Source organism: Salmo salar, chromosome 03 (assembly GCF_965601325.2).
Source record: "Salmo salar chromosome 03, fSalSal1, whole genome shotgun sequence".
NCBI lineage: Eukaryota > Metazoa > Chordata > Actinopteri > Salmoniformes > Salmonidae > Salmo > Salmo salar.
This window is the reverse complement of record NC_138293.1, coordinates 21,729,182-21,750,526: the sequence shown is the minus strand read 5'-3', so window position 1 is coordinate 21,750,526 and position 21,345 is coordinate 21,729,182. Positions and strand designations below refer to the sequence as shown.

The window sequence follows — 21,345 nt, the reverse complement described above, 5'->3', positions numbered from 1 at the left end:
ATAGTGTGAGGGTGAGGGAGGGGAGGTGGACCAGTCATAGTGTGAGGGTGAGGGAGGGGAGGTGGACCCGTCATAGTGTGAGGGTGAGGGAGGGGAGGTGGACCAGTCATAGTGTGAGGGAGGGGAGGTGGACCAGTCATAGTGTGAGTGTGAGGGAGGGGAGGTGGACCAGTCATAGTGTGAGGGTGAGGGAGGGGAGGTGGACCAGTCATAGTGGGAGGGTGAGGGAGGGAGGGGAGGTGGACCAGTCACAGTGGGAGGGTGGGTGAGGGAGGGTGGTGGACCAGTCATAGAGGGAGGGTGGGTGAGGGAGGGGAGGTGGACCCGTCATAGTGTGAGGGTGGGTGAGGGAGGGTAGGTGGACCTGTCATAGTGTGAGGGTGAGGGAAGGGAGGTGGACCTGTCATAGTGGGAGGGTGAGGAAGGGGAGGTGGACCAGTCATAGTGTGAGGGTAAGGGAGGGGAGGTGGACCAGTCACAGTGGGAGGGTGAGGGAGGGAGGGGAGGTGGACCAGTCACAGTGTGAGGGTGAGGGAGGGGAGGTGGACCAGTCATAGTGTGAGGGTGAGGGAGGGTAGGTGGACCAGTCATAGTTTGAGGGTGAGGGAGGGGAGGTGGACCAGTCAAAGTGGGAGGGTGAGGGAGGGGAGGTGGACCAGTCATAGTGTGAGGGTGAGGGAGGGGAGGTGGACCAGTCATAGTGTGAGGGTGAGGGAGGCGAGGTGGACCAGTCACAGTGGGAGGGTGACTGAGGGTTGGGGATTTGTCTGGTATGGGGTATCTGGTTACCCTCGTAGGGAGGAGGATAAGAAACAGACGGTGGGGTAGTGGAGGGGAGAGGGGGTGGAATGGGTGGCAGGCGGCGTAGCAGTTAAGAGCATTGGGATAGTAACCGAAAGGTTTCTCATTCAAATCCCTGAGCCGACTAGGGGAAAATCTGCTGACGTGCCCCTGAGCAAGGCACCTAACCATAATTGCTCCGATAAGTCACTCTGGATAAGATCGTCTGATAAATGTAAAAAATGAGAGAAGAAGAAGAGTGTGGCTGGCTGCTTACATTCTCCAACTCCTTTTATCTGTCCTAAATCAATACAATCTCCACATCAAATAGCATCTGCATGTACACACTTACTAGGGAGCGGGCACACACACACTCACAAGGGCGCATCGGAAAATTGACTATGAGCAATCTACTCCAATTCATTTTCCAAATCACTTTCACACCTTTATTTCAACCCCTCTGTTCCACCCCTCTCTGCCTGCATCGGACTAGGGTTTATCTGTAGTGATCATGCTACCAGTAGCTACCAGCCTCTCTCCATTGTCTCATGTTACAGAATAATTTCCTGTCTCCACCCAGACCATGTGGCCTGGAAGGCTGCTTGGTGTCACCATGTCAGACACATTACCATCTAAACCCCCATATCCCCTAATCCAATCACAGAAGGTTGACCTGTAGACGGTCTGCTTGCTACATCCTAACAGCAGAGGTATCATTTCCCTGAGGATTCTTATCCTCTCTCACCCAATTTCAATTCAATTTCATAGATTTATTGGCATGGGAAACATATCAAATTTATTTATATAGCCCTTCTTACATCAGCTGATATCTCAAAGTGCTGTGCAGAAACCCAGCCTAAAACCCCAAACAGCAAGCAATGCAGGTGTAGAAGCATGGTGGCTAGGAAAAACTCCCTAGAAAGGCCAAAACCTAGGAAGAAACCTAGAGAGGAACCAGGCTATGAGGGGTGGCCAGTCCTCTTCTGGCTGTGCCGGGTGGAGATTATAACAGAACATGGCCAAGATGTTCAAATGTTCATAAATGACCAGCATGGTAAAATAATAATAATCACAGTAGTTGTCGAGGGTGTAACAAGTCAGCACCTCGAGTAAATGTCAGTTGGCTTTTCATAGCTGATCATTGAGAGTATCTCTACTGCTCCTGCTGTCTCTAGAGAGTTGAAAACAGCAGGTCTGGGACAGGTAGCACGTCCGGTGAACAGGTCAGGGTTCCATAGCCGCAGGCAGAACAGTTGAAACTGGAGCAGCAGCACGGCCAGGTGGACTGGGGACAGCAAGGAGTCATCATGCCAGGTAGTCCTGAGGCATGGTCCTAGGGCTTAGGTCCTCCGAGAGAGAGAAAGAAAGAGAGAAAGAGAGAATTAGAGAGAGCATACTTAAATTCACACGACACCGGATAAGACAGGCGAAATACTCCAGATATAACAGACTGACCCTAGCCCCCCGACACATAAACTACTGCAGCATAAATACTGGAGGCTGAGACAGGAGGGGTCAGGAGACACTGTGGCCCCATCCGATGATACCCCCGGACAGGGCCAAACAGGCAGGATATAACCCCACCCACTTTACCAAAGCACAGCCCCCACACCACTAGAGGGATATCTTCAACCACCAACTTACCATCCTGAGACAAGGCCGAGTATAGCCCACAAAGGTCTCCGCCACGGCACAACCCAAGGGGGGGGGGGCCAACCCAGACAGGAAGACCACGTCAGTGACTCAACCCACTCAAGTGACATACCCCTCCTAGGGACGGCATGGAAGAGCCCAGTAAGCCAGTGACTCAGCCCCTGTAATAGGGTTAGAGGCAGAGAATCCCAGTGGAGAGAGGGGAACCGTCCAGGCAGAGACAGCAAGGGCGGTTCGTTGCTCCAGAGCCTTTCCGTTCACCTTCACACTCCTGGGCCAGACTACACTCAATCATATGACCTACTGAAGAAATGAGTCTTCAGTAAAGACTTAAAGGTTGAGACCGAGTCTGCGTCTCTCACATGGGTAGGCAGACCATTCCATAAAAATGGAGCTCTATAGGAGAAAGCCCTGCCTCCAGTTGTTTGCTTAGAAATTCTAGGGACAATTAGGAGGCCTGTGTCTTGTGACCATAGCGTACGTGTAGGTATGTACGGCAGGACCAAATCGGAAAGATAGGTAGGAGCAAGCCCATGTAATGCTTTGTAGGTTAGCAGTAAAACCTTGAAATCAGCCCTTGCCTTAACAGGAAGCCAGTGTAGGGAGGCTAGCACTGGAGTAATATGATCAAATTTTTTGGTTCTAGTCAGGATTCTAGCAGCCGTATTTAGCACTAACTGAAGTTTATTTAGTGCTTTATCCGGGTAGACGGAAAGTAGGGCATTGCAGTAGTCCAACCTAGAAGTAACAAAAGCATGGATACATTTTTTTGCATCATTTTTGGACAGAAAGTTTCTGATTTTTGCAATGTTACGTAGATGGAAAAAATCTGTCCTTGAAACAGTCTTGATATATTCGTCAAAAGAGAGATCAGGGTCCAGAGTAACGCCGAGGTCCTTCACAGTTTTATTTGAGACGACTGTACAACCATCAAGATTAATTGTCAGATTCAACAGAAGATCTCTTTGTTTCTTGGGACCTAGAACAAGCATCTCTATTTTGTCCGAGTTTAAAAGTAGAAAGTTTGCAGCCATCCACTTCCTTATGTCTGAAACACAGGCTTCTAGCGAGGGCAATTTTGGGGCTTCACCATGTTTCATTGAAATGTACAACTGTGTGTCATCCGCATAGCAGTGAAAGTTAACTTTATGTTTTCGAATGACATCCCCAAGAGGTAAAAATATATAGTGAAAACAATAGTGGTCCTAAAACGGAACCTTGAGGAACACCGAAATTTACAGTTGATTTGTCAGAGGACAAACCATTCACAGAGACAAACATATCTTTCCGACAGATAAGATCTAAACCAGGCCAGAACTTGTCCGTGTAGACCAATTTGGGTTTCCAATCTCTCCAAAAGAATGTGGTAATCGATGGTATCAAAAGCAGCACTAAGGTCTAGGAGCACGAGGACAGATGCAGAGCCTCGGTCTGACGCCATTAAAAGGTCATTTACCACCTTCACAAGTACAGTCTCACCCATCTAAAACCAGATTGAAGCATTTCGTGTACACTGTTTGTCTTCAGGAAGGCAGTGAGTTGCTGCGCAACAGCTTTTTCAAACATTTTTGAGAGGAATGGAAGATTCGATATAGGCCGATAGTTTTTCGTATTTTCTCGGTCACGGTTTGGCTTTTTCAAGAGAGGCTTTATTACTGCCACTTTTAGTGAGTTTGGTACACATCCGGTGGATAGAGAGCCGTTTATTATGTTCAACATAGGAGAGCCAAGCACAGGAAGCAGCTCTTTCAGTAGTTTAGTTGGAATAGGGTCCAGTATGCAGCTTGAAGGTTTAGAGGCCATGATTATTTTCATCATTGTGTCAAGAGATATAGTACTAAAACACTTTAGTATCTCCCTTGATCCTAGGTCCTGGCAGAGTTGTGCAGACTCTATGTGATATGTTTACATTGCCAAAGCAAGTGAAATAGATAAAATAAAAGTTAAACAATAAAAAATAAACAGTAAATATTACCCTCACCAAAGTTCCAAAATAATAAAGACATTTCAAATGTCCCATTATTTATTTATAAATAAACATAAATATAGGTTGTTTTTATAATGGTGTTTCTTATTCACGAGTTGCCCTTTTCTTGTGGCAACAGGTCACAAATCTTGCTGCGTGTGGTAGTTCACCCAATATAAATGGGAGTTTATCAAAATGTGATTTGTTTTCAAATTCTGTGTGTCTCTAATATGGTCATACATTTGGCAGGAGGTTAGGAAGTGCAGCTCGGTTTCCACTTCATTTTGTGGGCATAGCCTGTCTTCTCTTGAGAGCCAGGTCTGCCTACGGTGGACTTTCTCAATAGTAAGGCTATGCTCACTGAGTCTGTACATTGTCAAATATTTTCTTAATTGTAGGTCAGTCACATTGGTCACGTAATTCTGCCACTGTAAAGTCTCTGTTTAGGGCCAAATAGCATTCTAGTTTGTTCTGTTATTTTTTTGTAAATTATTTCCAGTGTGTCAAGTAATTATCTTTTTGTTTTCTCATGATTTGGTTTGGTCTAATTGTGTTCCTGTCCTGGGACTCTGTGGGGTGAGTTTGTGTTTGTGAACAGAGCCCTAGGACCAGCTTGCTTAGGGGACTCTTCTCCAGGTTCATCTCTATGTAGGTGATGGCTTCGTTATGGAAGATTTGGGAATCGCTTCCTTTTAGGTGGTTGAAGAATTTAACGTCTCTTTTCTGGATTTTGATAATTAGCAGGTATCGGCCTAATTCTGCTCTGCATTCATTATTTGGTGTTTTACATTGTACACTGAGGATATTTTTGCAGAATTCTGCATGCAGAGTCTCAATTTGGTGTTTGTCCAATATTGTGAATTCTTGGTTGGTGAGCGGACCCCAGACCTCACAACCATAAAGGGCAATGGGTTCTATAACTGATTCAAGTATTTTTAGCCAGATCCTAATTGGTATGTCAAATTTTATGTTCCTTTTGATTCCATAGAAGGCCCTTCTTGCCTTGTCTCTCAGATCGTTCACAGCTTTGTGGAAGTTACCCGTGGCGCTGATGTTTAGGCCGAGGTATATATAGTTTTTTGTGTCATCTAGGGCAACGGTGTCTAGATATAATTAGTATTTGTGGTCCTGGCAACTGGACCTTTTTTGAAACACCATTATTTTTGTCTTACTGAGATTTACTGTCAGGGCCCAGGTCTGACAGAATCTATGCAGAAGATATAGGGGCTGCTGTAGGCCCTCCTTGGTTGGGGACCAACTCTCTCTTTACCTCTCTCTACCTCCAGAGCCCACAACTCTCCCACTGACCACGGCTGTAGCAACCAAGTTTGCTGTAACCACGTTCGCTGCCACCACAACCGCATCTGTGACCATGCCCACCCTGACGTCAGAGTGTGACGACCAGGAGGCCAGCTGTCACAGTGGAACAGGAGGGGAGGACTATGACACAACAGGTGCTGACCACCACCCTCCTTTTCTCTCTCCATTCCTCTATCCTTTCCCCTCTCTCTCTCTCTATCACTCTCTCCTTATCACAACCCCCCATTCAATTCAATTCAAGGGGCTTTATTGGTATGGGAAACATATGTTTACATTGCCAAAGCAAGTGAAGTAGATAATAAACGAAAGGGAAATAATCAATAAAAATGAACAGTAAACATTACACTCACAGAAGTTCCAAAAGAATAAAGACATTTCAAATGTCATTATGTATATACAGTTGAAGTCGGAAGTTTACATGCACCATAGCCAAATACATTTAAACTCAGTTTTCCACAATTCCTGACATATAATCCTAGTAATAATTCCCTGTTTTAGGTCAGTTAGGATCACCACTTTATTTTAAGAATGTGAAATGTCAGAATAATAGTAGAGAGAATGATTTATTTCAGCTTTTATTTCTTTCATCACATTCCCAGTGGGTCAGAAGTTTGGGGCTGCGTTTGAGAGCAATGTCCTTTAGGGTCTGAGCGAAGGTGGACACTGCTGCCTTGTATAGGTGGGCCTGGTCATAAAGGCTGTTCAAGTCCCTGGTGGAGTGGTGGGCCAGGTAAACATTTGATTTTGAGGCACAGTCACGGGAAATACTTGCGTTTACCCACTGTATGGTAGCAGGATGGGCAAAGTAGAAGAAGCTTTTTCAATCACTCCCTTGAGTGCTGTGGCCACCCTTTCCTGCTGTGCTCTCAGGTGGTTTGTGACTGTGTGTATTATTATGTGGCTGGGTGAGCCTAGTTGGTCCTCAGACAGAAGGTCTAGGGCACGCTGAGTGAACCTAGTTGGTCCTCAGACAGAAGGTCTAGGGCGTGCTGGGTGAACCTAGTTGGTCATCAGACAGAAGGTCTAGGGCACGCTGAGTGAACCAAGTTGGTCCTCAGACAGAAGGTCTAGGGCACGCTGGGTGACCCTAGTTGGTCCTCAGACAGAAGGTCTAGGGCACGCTGGGTGAACCTAGTTAGTCCTCAGACAGAAGGTCTAGGGCGTGCTGGGTGAGCCTAGTTGGTCCTCAGACAGAAGGTCTAGGGCGCGCTGGGTGAACCTAGTTGGTCCTCAGACAGAAGGTCTAGGGCGCGGTGGGTGAACCTAGTTGGTCCTCAGACAGAAGGTCTAGGGCGCACTGGGTGAACCTAGTTGGTCCTCAGACAGAAGGTCTAGGGTGCGCTGGGTGAACCTAGTTGGTCCTCAGACAGAAGGTCTAGGGCGCGCTGGGTGAACCTAGTTGGTCCTCAGACAGAAGGTCTAGGGCGCGCTGGGTGAACCTAGTTGGTCCTCAGACAGAAGGTCTAGGGCGCGCTGGGTGAATCTAGTTGGTCCTCAGACAGAAGGTCTAGGGCGCGCTGGGTGAACCTAGTTGGTCCTCAGACAGAAAGTCTAGGGCGCGCTGGGTGAATCTAGTTGGTCCTCAGACAGAAGGTCTAGGGCACGCTGGGTGTTTGGACACCAGAGTTTAGACACTTTTTTTTCCTTGTATATATTTTCTGTTTGAGTCCATAAGGAGAACAATCTGTGTCTTGTGTATGTCCTCAGTGGTTGTGGGGGGGGTTGTCACAGGAGGGCTATCAGGGTGGCTGACGGGGGGACAGGGGGGTGCTCAGAGGGGGTGCGATCCCTTGGGCTTGGGGTTCTTCATTTGTCTGTTCTGCTGTGGTGTAGACATGGTCAGGGTCCGGGCTGGACTGTTCCGCTGTGGTGTAGACGTGGTCAGGGTCTGGGGACTGTTCTGCTGTGGTGTAGACGTGGTCAGGGTCTGGGGACTGTTCTGCTGTGGTGTAGACGTGGTCAGGGTCTGGGAACTGTTCTGCTGTGATGTAGACGTGGTCAGGGTCTGAGGACTGTTCTGCTGTGGTGTAGACGTGGTCAGGGTCTGAGGACTGTTCTGCTGTGATGTAGACGTGGTCAGGGTCTGAGGACTGTTCTGCTGTGGTGTAGACGTGGTCAGGGTCTGAGGACTGTTCTGCTGTGGTGTAGACGTGGTCAGGGTCTGAGGACTGTTCTGCTGTGATGTAGACATGGTCAGGGTCTGAGGACTGTTCTGCTGTGATATAGACGTGGTCTGGGTCTGGGGACTGTTCTGCTGTGATGTAGACGTGGTCAGGGTCTGAGGACTGTTCTGCTGTGATGTAGACGTGGTCAGGGTCTGGGGACTGTTCTGCTGTGATGTAGATGTGGTCAGGGTCTGAGGACTGTTCTGCTGTGGTGTAGACGTGGTCAGGGTCTGAGGACTGTTCTGCTGTGATGTAGACGTGGTCAGGGTCTGGGGACTGTTCTGCTGTGATGTAGACGTGGTCAGGGTCTGGGGACTGTTCTGCTGTGGTGTCGAGACTTTTGTCGGGAGCTGAGGTGGGCTGTTCTGCTGGCTTCTCTGCAGAGGTGACCACCTCGCTAATGGGTTGTTCTCTGTCACACGCCATCCCCCTTACCCTCTCCTCCAGCAGTCTGATCCTCTCCTCTAGTGCTCTGTTCTCCTGCTATTTCTCCTGTTGAAGTCGTCTCACTACAGTCCAGAGTACAGATATGTCTCTCTCCACCTCCAGCTCTCCAGGTCTAATTAAGGGGGTGTTGTTGTGCTGGACTGTTGTCTGGGTCTGTGCTGACTGGAGTGTAATCACCTGCTGTTTCAGCTCCACCTGCCTTACCTCCAGCTGGGTGAATGTGTCCTTCATTTCAATGAGGGAGTAGTACTCTGTGCTGGGAGGTTGACTTTCCACTTGGGGTTGCTCGTCTGTGGGGTTATGTTATGAAGAGGTCTGGTCTGACCCGCTTGGGTTGGGGGTATTTTTCTCAAGGGAGAGCTTCTCCTGCTGAGCTATTTCTTAGATTAGGTGAAAGTTCAGCTAAAACTGTTTATGGTTGCCCTGTACCAATACTGTTCCAGACTTATAGAGATTTATATTAGCTGACTCCAAGTCCTCGTTGTCTAGTATCCTGAGTTTCCACCCATCGGTAACACCCCCCCCCCTCTTAACAGAGGGGTACTGTGTTAATATAGCTCTGCACCATGCCAGGGGATGGTCTGTGTGGAAGATAAGGTTGCTTATGTTCCCATTTTTATAATAGTCAGCAAAAATTCTCTTGATTTTGCATAAGGAGCTTCATTTTGTACTATTTTCTTGTCTTATTATTCTTTCCATACAGAGGGTACTGTATTTTAATTACCTCTGAACAGCAGGAGGGTGCTTCTAAAGCCTCTCCATTTGGTTGGGGCTCTACTGCCATTGTTGGGCTCAAGGGCTTTGACACCTCTCGCTTCACACATCAGTGATAATTGAAGTTGTATCTCTTTGTCCTAGCAAGCTTGGTAGCATTATCATTCAGTCCTTATAAAGTAAAATATATCATTGTAATGTATTTTTCTTCTTGGCTTTTGAAAGTAAAAAATAGCTTCAGACTAAGCATTACTCACTTAGTTCCAGGTTGGATGGTGTTTTCAGGTTTCTGTTTGTTTGACAGAGCATTTGCTGTACAGTTTGGGAATAATAATCCTTGGGTGTAGGAAGCATTCCAAGTAAATTCCATCCAAAATCAGGTTGTAGGTTTGGAGCTTTGATTTGGAGTGAAGGTTATGTTGTTTCGGGTAGCATCCTGAATATGTCCCTGCCAAAAAATCTAAGTTTGTCTAACTCTAAATCTACCTATTTTTTTTTAAAACATGCTGAACAATGTGGGAGCTCAGTTGCTCATGACCTCTCTCTCTCCATCCCTCCTTCTCTGCTAACAACCTCTATCTATCTACAGGATCTATTTTGTTTGCATCCCTGACTGTGCCCGTCTGTGTCTGACAGGTGGCACCACATTGGCAGACCCAACCCTGGAGGAAGAACTTGTGCCAGGTGAGAACGCCCATAAAGTACCGCCTCATTCACTTCATCCATCGATCTCTCTCTCTCTCTGTGCTTTGGCCAACTCCTCTGTTTGTTAGCATGTTGGGTATGACAGAGACCAACAGTGGAGTTGGCTAAAGGACAAACAGATCTGGCAACCAGGCACAAAAGAGAAGGAACATTTCCGTTACTGTTCTAGATTGGACTACTTTCAGCGAGTGGCTGCCAAATCAAATTTGAATTTGATTTGAAATGGCGCCCTATTCCCTTTATAGTGCATAACTGTTGACCAGCAACCAGTCTTTGGCTTTGAGATGGAAAAAACTGAACTAGAGAAACAAGAACATTGGGTCTCAATGAACTGAGTAAAGGGGTCATATGTCAACAACCAGAGGGCCAAACAACAGTTATTTATTCTCTGACTGCTACAGCAACGTCTGAGAACTAAACAAACACTCTTTGTTTTCATAGCAGTAGCATTCATTTGGATGCGTTGGTTAATCACTGCCACCGTGTAATGTTTTGCCCCAAATAGCCCCCTATTCCCTTTATAGTGCACTACTTTTGCCCAGGGCCCACAGGGTTACTGTGCAGAGCTGGCATAGTGGGGATGGAAAACGGGTTTCTGTCTCGTAGTGTACGGTCTGGAAATGGTTTGGTCTTCATCGCTGTTCTGTTCTGATGGCACTCCTCCCTTCTCTCTGGAAGGTCCCTTCACTCTTCCTTCTCTCTGGAAGGTTCCTTCACTCCTCCCTTCTCTCTGGAAGGTCGCTTCACTCCTCCTTCTCCTGGTACTAAACACGTGTTGGATCTGTGAATCTTTGTTTAGTCAAATATGAAATTCTGTATGTAAGTTTGAGTGCCTTCAAGAGACTGTAAGGAAACTAGAAATTGTAATTTTTCTTAAGAAAAATGGTGTGAAGTTTAAATTGTTATTAGGAAATTAGAAATGACATGTTTTCACTTCCTTACCTCACTCTCTTCTCACATTGTGTAGAATAGTTGCACTCAGCCAGAGGAAACGAGCGTGGTTACTTACAAGGTTGACCTCTTTTCCAGAGTACCTGTGGTTTGCTTGTGACTTTGGCTGGGCGGGCAACCCGTCGTTCTGTGGCTGGACACTGGAGAAGGATACTGGTGCCGAGTGGATGATTCAGACCAGTGGGGCCCCCACCGTCCACAAAGGGCCCAACCTGGACCACACAGGTGGGTGGGAGGAGAAGAGAACAGTGCACACACACACACACACACACACACACACACACACACACACACACACACACACACACACACACACACACACACACACACACACACACACACACACACACACACACACACACACACACACACACACTGTAGTAAATATGGACTAACACAATGAACATGGACTCAGAAAATACTTAGCTTGTCTCTTAGCTTGTCTCTTACTGCCCTCTACAGGAGTTCCAGGGAACTTCATCTACATGCAGCTGGCTGCTGAGACCGAAATGGAAGAGGAGGAGGATGAGCAGGAGGAGGGGGAGACAGAGGTAGAGGAGGTGGAGGAGAGGATGGAGGAGAGGGTGGCACGCCTAGCCAGCCTGCCTGTCACCGCCCCTGACACCAACCTGTGTGTGTCCTTCTGGTACCACATTTTCGGGGAGCACGCTGGCACCCTGCACATCAAACAGAGGAGACAGACAGAGGAGGGGCGGGCGGAGGCACTACTCTGGACCGTCAGTGGACACCAGGGCAGCAGATGGAGGGAGGGACGACTGTTGGTGCCCCACTCCAGCATACCCTATGAGGTAAAGCACTAGGCTAGGTTACGAGTCTCTTCGAAATACAGATGTAGGATCTTAATTTGAGCCAGTTTGCTCCAGCAAGAAAAAAATCCTGCAGCAACAGGAAATGTGAATTATTATGTGTAATTAAATTTATAAAACATACAATAAAAAAGGAAAACGTTGCACAATGCTGTTCATGCTCCCAGGTGATTCTATTTACACAATGTTTTGACCCTTAGGTCTTCATCAGGCATCCAAGTTAATGGACATTTTCTGGGGGGTTTATATATTTTTTTCATTTGGTAAAATCTTGTCTGAAATTTTAAAGTGGAAATTACAGAAACCTTTTTAAACCTCAAATACACTACAAGTTTTAAATGTCCTGCATTGCAGGAAATGTCTCCTGCAACAGGGTGATCAAATTAAGATCTTACATCTGTAGGTTACGGGCCTCTTCGGCCTAGGTTACGAGCTTCTTAGACCTAGGTTACGTTCCAAATGACACCCTATTTCCTATGTACAGTAGTGTGCTACTTTTGACCAGAGCAGCATGGTCCCTGGTCAGAAGTAATGCACAATACGGGCCCTAGTCAAAAGTAATACACTATATAGCAGTATTTCACCTGTGTGTTTGTGTTGTTGTTCCTAGGTGGTGATTGAGGGAGTGGGAGATAGGAGCACAGGACACATCGCGCTGGACAATATAAAGATCCTGGATGGACTCACACCAGAGGAGTGTAAGGGTAAGTGTCACTGCTAGTGTTGAATATTTTCCTGGTATTTTGCAAATGTTCAACCCTGAGAATAAATAACTTTTTTCCCGGGTAACCCGGTATTTCCTGCCAAAACCGGAAGTGCCATTCAAAAGAATTTAAATAGGCCTACGTCTGAATTTGATTAGAGCTTTGATTTAAAAAAATCAACCCTGATGCTACCTGAGCCTGATGAGCCATATATTAAATGCATTTTATGAGCCCTACATTAAAGACATTTAATGAGACCAAGCCCAAAAAAGCCAAAATGATTGCGCCATTATCCAATAGAGCAATTTTCAATAGGCATACAGTGCCTTCAGAAAGTATTCAGACCCTTTGACTTTTTCCCCATTTTGTTACATTACAGCCTTATTCTAAAATTGATTAAATATAATAAAATACCTCAGCAATCTAGACACAATACCCCATAATGACAAAGCAAAAATAGGTTTTTAGACATTTTTGAAAATGTATATATATATATATAAAAAGTATACCAGTTTAATTTAAGGAAATGTTGTTACGTTACAGCCTTATTTTAAAATGGATACAATATTACACACGATACCCCATAAGGACAAAGCGAAAACTGTTTTTTATACATTTTTGCAAAGTTATTTATTTAAAAAAAATGAAATACCTTATTTCCAGATTTGAAATTCAGCACAGGTGCATCCTGTTTCCATTGATCATCCTTGAGATGTTTCTACAACTTGATTGGAGTCCGACTGTGGTAAATTCAATTGATTGGATATGATTTGGAAAGGCTCACACCTGTCTATATTAGGTCCCACAGTTGACAGTGCATGTCAGAGCAAAAACCAAGCCATGAGGTCGAAAGAATTGTCCGTACAGCGCCGAAACAGCATTGTGTCGAGGCACAGATCTGGGGAAGGCTACCAAAAAATGTCTGCAGCATAGAAGGTCCCCAAGAACACAGTGGCCTCCATCATTCTTAAATGGAAGAAGTTTGGAACCACTAAGACTCTTCCTAGAGCTGGCCACCCGAACAAACTGAGTAAGGGAGGTGACCAAGAACCCGATGGTCACTCTGACAGAGCTCTAGAGTTCCTCTGTGGACATGGGAGAACCTTCCAGAAGGACAACCATCTCTGCAGCACTCAGGCCAATCAGGCCTTAATGGTAGAGTGGCCAGACGGAAGCCACTCCTCAGTAAAAGGCACATGACAGCCCGCTTGGAGTTTGCCAAAAGGCACCTAAAGACTCTCAGACCATGAGAAACAAGATTCTCTGATCTGATGAAACCAAGATTGAACTCTTTGGCCTGAATGCCAAGCGTCACGTCTGGAGGAACCCTGGCACCATCCCTACAGTGATGCATGGTGGTGGCAGCATCATGTTGTGAGGATGTTTTTCAGCGGCAAGGACTGGGAGACTAGTCAGGATCGAGGCAAAGTTGAACGGCGCCAAGTACAGAGAGATCCTTGATGAAAACCTGCTCCAGAGCACTCAGGACCTCAGACTGGGGCTAAGGTTCACCTTCCAACAGGACAACAACCCTAAGCACACAGCCAAGACAATGCAGGAGTGGCTTCGGGACAAGTCTCTGAATGTCCTTGAGTGGCCCAGCCAGAGCTCGGACTTGATACCGATAGAACATCTCTGTAGCAAGACCTTAAAATAGCTGTGCAGCAACGCTCTCCATCCAACCTGACAGAGCTTGAGAGGATCTGCAGAGAAGAATGGGAGAAACTCCAAAAAATACAGGAGTGCCAAGCTTTTAGTGTCATACCGATAATGAATCAATGTTGTAATCGCTGCCAAAGGTGCTTCAACAAAGTACAGAGTAAAGGGTCTGAATACTTATGTAAATGTCATTTTTCATTTTTTAATATTTAATAAATTAGCAAAACTTTCAAAACCTGTTTTTGCTTTGTCATTATGGGGTATTACGTCCTCTTTCTCTCTCTATTGTTGCTTCATTCCTTCCTCACTTTCAACAGTTAAACGAAACAAGTTTTGTCCTTATCTTCATCATTCTAATGTCATCCTTGAATAATATATGACTAGAATTAGATGCAGAATGTTTTCACTTCACTTCACAAAGATTGAATTGTTATGGGTCTGAATAAATAACTGCTATAGCCTACCGCCATCGCGTGTTCGCTCTTCTTTCAAACTACCTGTGAGTTCTGTTGGCTGCTGTAGGCTATTTAACATTCAGCAAATAAGAGCTTGAGTTCATAGCCGCGGGAAGTAGTTTGGGGTTGGGGGTGCTGTGATTTTATTGCCGTGGAGGAAGCAGAAAAACAAATATGCAGCTCCGAAGACATCTATATGAGTCCGCTAATACAGGACTAGTAAAGGCACAGTGCACTACGTTTGTGAAAAAATTTTAACAAAATATATTGGAGTGTTTACCAGGATTTGTAACTTGAGTCTGATAATTATCTGTGCAAAACAGTTAATCTGATAATACTTGTGGAATATAAAAATACTTGCTTGATATACAGTATGTTTTCCAGTTTCCTGAAATACTTTTTAAATGCAACTTATTTCTGCATGAAAACTGAAATGGTCTATTCATTCATTTTCCATTTTAGTAGATACTCTTATCCAGAGCAACTTACAATAGTGAATGCATACATTTTCATACTTTCTTGTACTGGTACCCCGTAGGAATCAAACCCACAACCCTAGCATTGCAAGTGCAATGCTCTACCAACTGAGCCACATCGTCACAAACCACTTGATGTCTCAATGTAGTCAATTACTGTAGTGTGCATTGTTTTTCTTCATGGTGATGGAAAGTCTACAGGTACAGACATAGATGACCAGCCTATGTACAATACAGTAACATTAACATTAAGTGGTTTGTAGGGATGGTAAATTAATATTGCACAAAAAAGGCTTTGTTTTCCATGCTATTTGATCAAGAAAAATATTTATTTTGATGTGGCTGTTTTGTCTTTGCCCATAACTTTGCACCTTTTGATATAAATGCTGAAGAACAGGGTTATGTTCTTTCTGGATTCCATTATAAAGACAATCACAGAGAAAGGGACTGGGCAACAACTCTTACAATTCCAACTATTGAATCCTGCATGATACTGTTCTTAATTATACAACTACATTTTTTGAAAAAGCGGATGTGCTGAATTTTTTTGCTTTTGCCTGGGCTACAGAAATCTATATTGGTCCGCTAATTCTAAAAAAGGCCCATGCAATACTTTTGTGAAAAAATATTATTTTCAAATTAAAATATATTGGGATTTTCCAGGGGGTGTTGCAGCACCCTCAGCACCCCTACTTCCCGTGGCTATGCTTGAGTCCATCTTCAAATAGTCTATTGGAATAAGAAATGCAAAAGAAAAATATGTCGCACAAGCTATTCTAGTCTAGCTTTTCCTGCATGGGACTCCAAGAGCAAAGGAGCATTTTTTAAGAAGAGAGGCCAGCGGAGCACAGGTGCGTGCATATTGTGCAAGTGACAGAGGCTATAAATTAGAAACTTATTATGCATAACCCATCATTAATTAGCTAAATATAAGGCTAATACTGCATTGAAAAAAGGTAGGATAGGACATCTATATATATATATATATATATATATATATATATATATAGGGCTATATATCATTGCAGCTTGCTAACTGCAACCGAGTGGCTTCTGTTAGCTAACGCCTCTGTCCCGAAGCAAGCACCAGTTAGCCTTTAGTTAGCCTCGAGCTAGGCCCATATACCAGCTAATTCTTGGACTACAATTCCTCTTTTGCCAATTGGCCTGGACCCTTTATTGTCGACATGTAGCCCCGCCGATCCATCACGACTGGTCTGCCGACGTAATCGTCCGATGTAGTTTCAACAGGCTTTTCTGTTGCGATGTCGCCGAAGACCCATCTGCTAGCCCCGGCCTGCTAGCTTTCTGAACGCCGTGTCTCCCGCTCACCTAGCGTAGTAGTGACTACCGAACGGCTCCATGTTTCATCTACTGCTGCTCATTGGACCCTATGATCACTCGGCTACACAGCTGATGCCCCCTGGACTGTTGCAATAACACGGTACCTCATTTTGTTTATCTGTCGGTCCCAGCCTCGAACTCGGGTCCTGTATGTACCTAACTGACCCGCTCTACCCATTCATCACCATTTACCCGTTGTTGTCTTAGCTCTCCCGATCAACACCTGTGATTGCTTTATGCCTCTCTCTAATGTCAATATGCCTTGTCTACTGCTGTCTCGGCTAGTTCTAATTGATTTATTTCACTGTGGAGCCCCCAGTCCTGCTCAACATGCCTTAGATTGCTCTTTTGTTCCACCCCCCACACATGTGGAGACCTCACCTGGCTTAATTGGTGCCTCCAGAGACGAAACCTCTCTCATCGTCACTCAACGCCTAGGTTTACCTCCACTGTACTCACATCCTCAAATACCCTTGTCTTTACATTATGCCCTGAATCTATTCTACCAAGCCCAGAAATCTGCTCCTTTTACTCTCTGTTCCCAACCCACTAGACGACCAGTTCTTATAGCCTTTAGCCGTATCCTTATCCTCCTCCTCCTCTGTTCCTCTGGTGATGTAGAGGTTAACCCAGGCCCTGTAGCCCCCAGTACCACACCTATTCCCCAGGCGCTCTCATTTGTTGACTTCTGTAACCGTAAAAGCCTTGGTTTCATGCATGTTAACATCAGAAGCCTCCTCCCTAAGTTTGTTTTATTCACTGCTTTAGCACACTCCGCAAACCCGGATGTCCTAGCCGTGTCTGAATCCTTTCCAGAAATAAGTCCCTCACTGTTGCCGCTTGTTATAGACCCTCTTCAGCCCCCAGCTGTGCCCAGGACACCATATGTGAATTGATTGCCCCCCATCTATCTTCAGAGTTTGTACTGTTAGGTGACCTAAACTGGGATATGCTTAACACCCCGGGCATCCTACAATCTAAGCTAGATGCCCTCAATCTCACACAAATTATCAAGGAACCTACCAGGTACAACCCTAAATCCATAAACACAGGCACCCTCATAGACATCATCCAGACCAACTTGCCCTCCAAATACACCACTGCTGTCTTCAACCAGGATCTCAGCGATCACAACCTCATTGCCTGCGTCCGTAATGGGTCCGCGGTCAAACGACCACCCCTCATCACTGTCAAACGCTCCCGAAAACACTTCAGCGAGCAGGCCTTTCTAATCGACCTAGCCCGGGTATCCTGGAAGGATATTGACCTCATCCCGTCAGTAGAGGATGCCTGGTTATTCTTTAAAAGTGCTTTCCTCTCCATCTTAAATAAGCATGCCCCATTCAAAAAAATTTAGAACTAAGAACAGACACAGTTGAAGTCAGAAGTTTACATACACCTTAGTCAAATACATTTAAACTCAGTTTTTCACAATTCGTGACATTTAATCCTAGTAAAATTCCTTGTCTTAGGTCAGTTAGGGTCACCACTTTATTTTAAGAATGTGAAATGTCAGAATAATAGTAAGAGTGATTTATTTCCGCTTTTTTTTTTTTTTTCATCACATTCCCAGTGGGTCAGAAGTTGGACTACAATTAGTATTTGGTAGCATTGCCTTTAAATTGTTTAACTTGGGTCAAACGTTTCGGGTAACCATCCACAAGCTTCCCACAATAAGTTTGGTGAATTTTGGCCCATTCCTCCTGACAGAGCTGGTGTAATTGAGTCAAGTTTGTAGGCCTTCTTGCTCGCAAATACTTTTTCAGTTCTGCCCACAAATGTTCTATAGGATTGAGGTCAGGGCTTTGTGATGGCCACTCCAATACCTTGACTTTGTTGTCCTTAAGCCATTTTTCCACAACTTTGGAAGAATGCTTGGGGTCATTATCCATTTGCGACCAAGCTTTAACTTCCTGACTGATGTCTTGAGATGTTGTTTCAATATATCCACATAATTTTACATCCTCATGATGCCATCTATTTTGTGAAGTGCACCAGTCCCTCCTGCAGCAAAGCACCCCCACAACATGATGCTGCCACCCCCGTTCTTCACGGTTGTGATAGTGTTCTTCGGCTTGCAAGCCTCCCCCTATTTCCTCCAAACATAACGATGGTCATTATGGCCCAAAAGTTATATTTTTGTTTCACCAGACCAGAGGACATTTCTCCAAAAGTATGATCTTTGTCCCCATGTGCAGTAGAAAACCGTAGTCTGGCTTTTTTATGGCGGTTTTGGAGCAGTGGCTTCTTCCTTGCTGAGCGGCCTTTCAAGTTATGTTGATATTGGACTCGTTTGACTGTGGATATAGATACTTTTGTACCTGTTTCCTCCAGAATCTTCACAAGGTCCTTTGCTGTTGTTCTGGGATTGATTTGCACTTTTCGCACCAAAGTACGTTCATCTCAAGGAGACAGAACGTGTCTCCTTCCTGAGCGGTGTGACGGCTGCGTGGTCCCATGGTGTTTATACTTGCGTACTATTGTTTGTACAGGTGAACGTGGTACCTTCAGGCGTTTGGAAATTGTTTCAAGGATGAACCAGACTTGTGGTGGTCTACAATGATTTTTCTGAGGTCTTGGCTGATTTATTTTTATTTTCCACTGATGTCAAGCAAAGAGGCAGTGAGTTTGAAGGTAGGCCTTGAAATACATCCACAGGTACACCTCCAATTGACTCAAATGATGTCAATTAGCCTATCAGAAGCTTCTAAAGCCATTACATAATTTTCTGGAATTTTCCAAGCTGTTTAAAGGCACAGTCAACTTAGTGTATGTAAACGTCTGACCCACTGGAATTGTGATACAGTGAATTTAAGTGAAATAATCTGTCTGTAAACAATTGTTGGAAAAATTACTTGTGTCATGCACGAAGTAGATGTCCTAACCGACTTGCCAAAACTATAGTTTGTTAACAAGAAATTTGTGGAATGTTTAAAAAACAGGTTTCTACCTAAGTATGTAAACTTCGGACTTCAACTGTATAGCCCTTGGTTCACTCCAGACTTGACTGCCCTTGACCAATACAAAAACATATTGTGGCGTACTGCATTAGCATTGAATAGCCCCCTCGATATGCAACTTTTCAGGGAAGTTAGGAACCAATATTCACAGTCAGTTGGGAAGCAAAGGCTTGCTTTTTCAAACACAAATTTGCATCCTGTATCACAAATTCCAAAAAGTTTTGTGACACTGTAAAGTCCATGGAGAATAAGAGTACCTCCTCCCAGCTGCCCACTACACTGAGGCTAGGAAACACTGTCACCACCGATAAATCTATGATAATCAAGAATTTAAATAAGCATTTTTCTACGGCTGGCCATGCTTTCCACCTGGCTACACCTACCCAGGCCAACAGCTCTGCAACCCCCGCAGCAACTTGCCCAAGCCCCCTGCTTCTCCTTCACCCAAATTCAGATAGCTGATGTTCTGGAAGATCTACAAAATCTGTACCCCTACAAATCAGCTGGGCTAGACAATCTGGACCCTCTCTTTCTAAAATTATCTGCCGCAATTGTTGCAACCCCTATTACTAGCCTGTTCAACCTCTTTCGTATCATCTGAGATTCCTAAAGACCCAAACTGTTACAGACCTATATCTATCATGTCCTGCCGTTCTTATATCTTCGAAAGCCAAGTTAACAAACAGATCACCGACCATTTCGAATCCCACCGTACCTTCTCCGCTATGCAATCTGGTTTCCGAGCTGGTCATGGGTGCACCTCAGCCACACTCAAGGTCCTAAACGATATCATAACCGCCATCGATAAAAAACAGTACTGTGCAGCCTTCTTCATCGACCTGGCCAAGGCTTTCGACTCTGTCAATCACCACATTCTTATCGGCAGACTCAACAGCCTTGGTTTCTCAAATGATTGCCTCGCCTGGTTCACCAAATACTTCTCAGATAGAGTTCAGTGTGTCAAATCGGAGGGCCTGTTGTCCGGACCTCTGGCAGTCTCTATGGGGGTGCCACAAGGTTCAATTCTCGGGCCGACTCTTTTCTCTGTATATAACAATGATGTCGCTCTTGCTGCTGGTGATTCTCTGATCCACCTCTACGCAGACGACACCATTCTGTATACTTCTAGCCCTTCTTTAGACACTGTGTTAAAAACTTCTTAACCTCCAGACGAGCTTCAATGCCATACAACACTCCTTCCATGGCCTCCAACTGCTCTTAAATGCTTGTAAAAACTAAATGCATGCTCTTCAACCGATCGCTGCCCGCACCCGCCCGCCCGGCTAGCACTTCCAGACTCACATTAAGCATCTGCAATCCAAAATGAAATCTAGAATCGGCTTCCTATTTCGCGACTAAGCCTCCTTCACTCATGCTGCTAAACATACCCTCGTGAAACTGACTTTACTTTGGCGATGTCATTTACAAAATAGACTCCAACACTCTACTCAGCAAAAAAAAAAGAGAGTGCTGTGAGATGGGCTGTCTGTTCCCACCCTGAGCACTGATGATTCATCATGCATAGGCCGTAGAGAAGCCAGATTTAAACATTGCATATAATTTAACAGTTCCATTTCACGCCATGCTGTATATAAATAATAAATATAAATAATTTATTATAATTGACCGGATTCTCGCAGCTATTTATCCCGCGAAAAGGGAGTGGTTTTGGGCTGTAAATCCCGGTAAATCTCGGTAACCGGGTTCCCACCCATCAACCCTAGTCACTGCCCACCTTGACTCTGCTAAGGTTGCAAATCCTATTGGAAGGGAACAGGCAGGAAATATGAAATCCTTCAACCAGGACTTCTGGACATCTTTGGGAAGGTAATCAGAATGGTAGTTTGTTACAATACTGATCCTGCTTATGATGTAGAACAACTTTGTTTCTCCTCCAGATCCAGATATACCAGAGGCTCCCACGTCCCAGCCAACAGAGATCTGCATATACCGTGAGTGCAGTACCTCACTGCTCATTGAGCTTGTAATATTTGTTTTAAATCTCTAACATTATAAATTCGAGCGCATGCTCGGCCATATACTGTATGTATCCAGCTGTTTAAGGATCTTCCATCCTTAACAACTAAAGTGAAGAGGGACAAGAAAGTAAAGAGGAGAGATGCTGTGTTAGAAGGGCGTGGGCCAGATTCAAACCAATGCCAGCACTGGCATACAGTACATGTGTGCTTTGAAGGCAGCAGTAGTAACTGCTAGTCTAG

The 21,345-nt window shown here is 45.1% G+C and overlaps 1 protein-coding gene across 1 annotated transcript in view; it reads left to right on the top strand.

Moving 5' to 3' along the window:
- LOC106599513 (neuropilin-1a) overlaps positions 1–21,345 on the top strand; it is a 112,960-nt gene that overhangs the window by 86,082 nt on the left and 5,533 nt on the right. The window contains exons 12-17 of the mRNA XM_014190791.3: positions 5,686–5,853; positions 9,682–9,729; positions 10,780–10,926; positions 11,164–11,510; positions 12,139–12,232; positions 21,025–21,078. Coding sequence (XP_014046266.1) covers positions 5,686–5,853; positions 9,682–9,729; positions 10,780–10,926; positions 11,164–11,510; positions 12,139–12,232; positions 21,025–21,078 — 858 coding nt within the window. The remainder of the gene's footprint in view (positions 1–5,685; positions 5,854–9,681; positions 9,730–10,779; positions 10,927–11,163; positions 11,511–12,138; positions 12,233–21,024; positions 21,079–21,345) is intronic.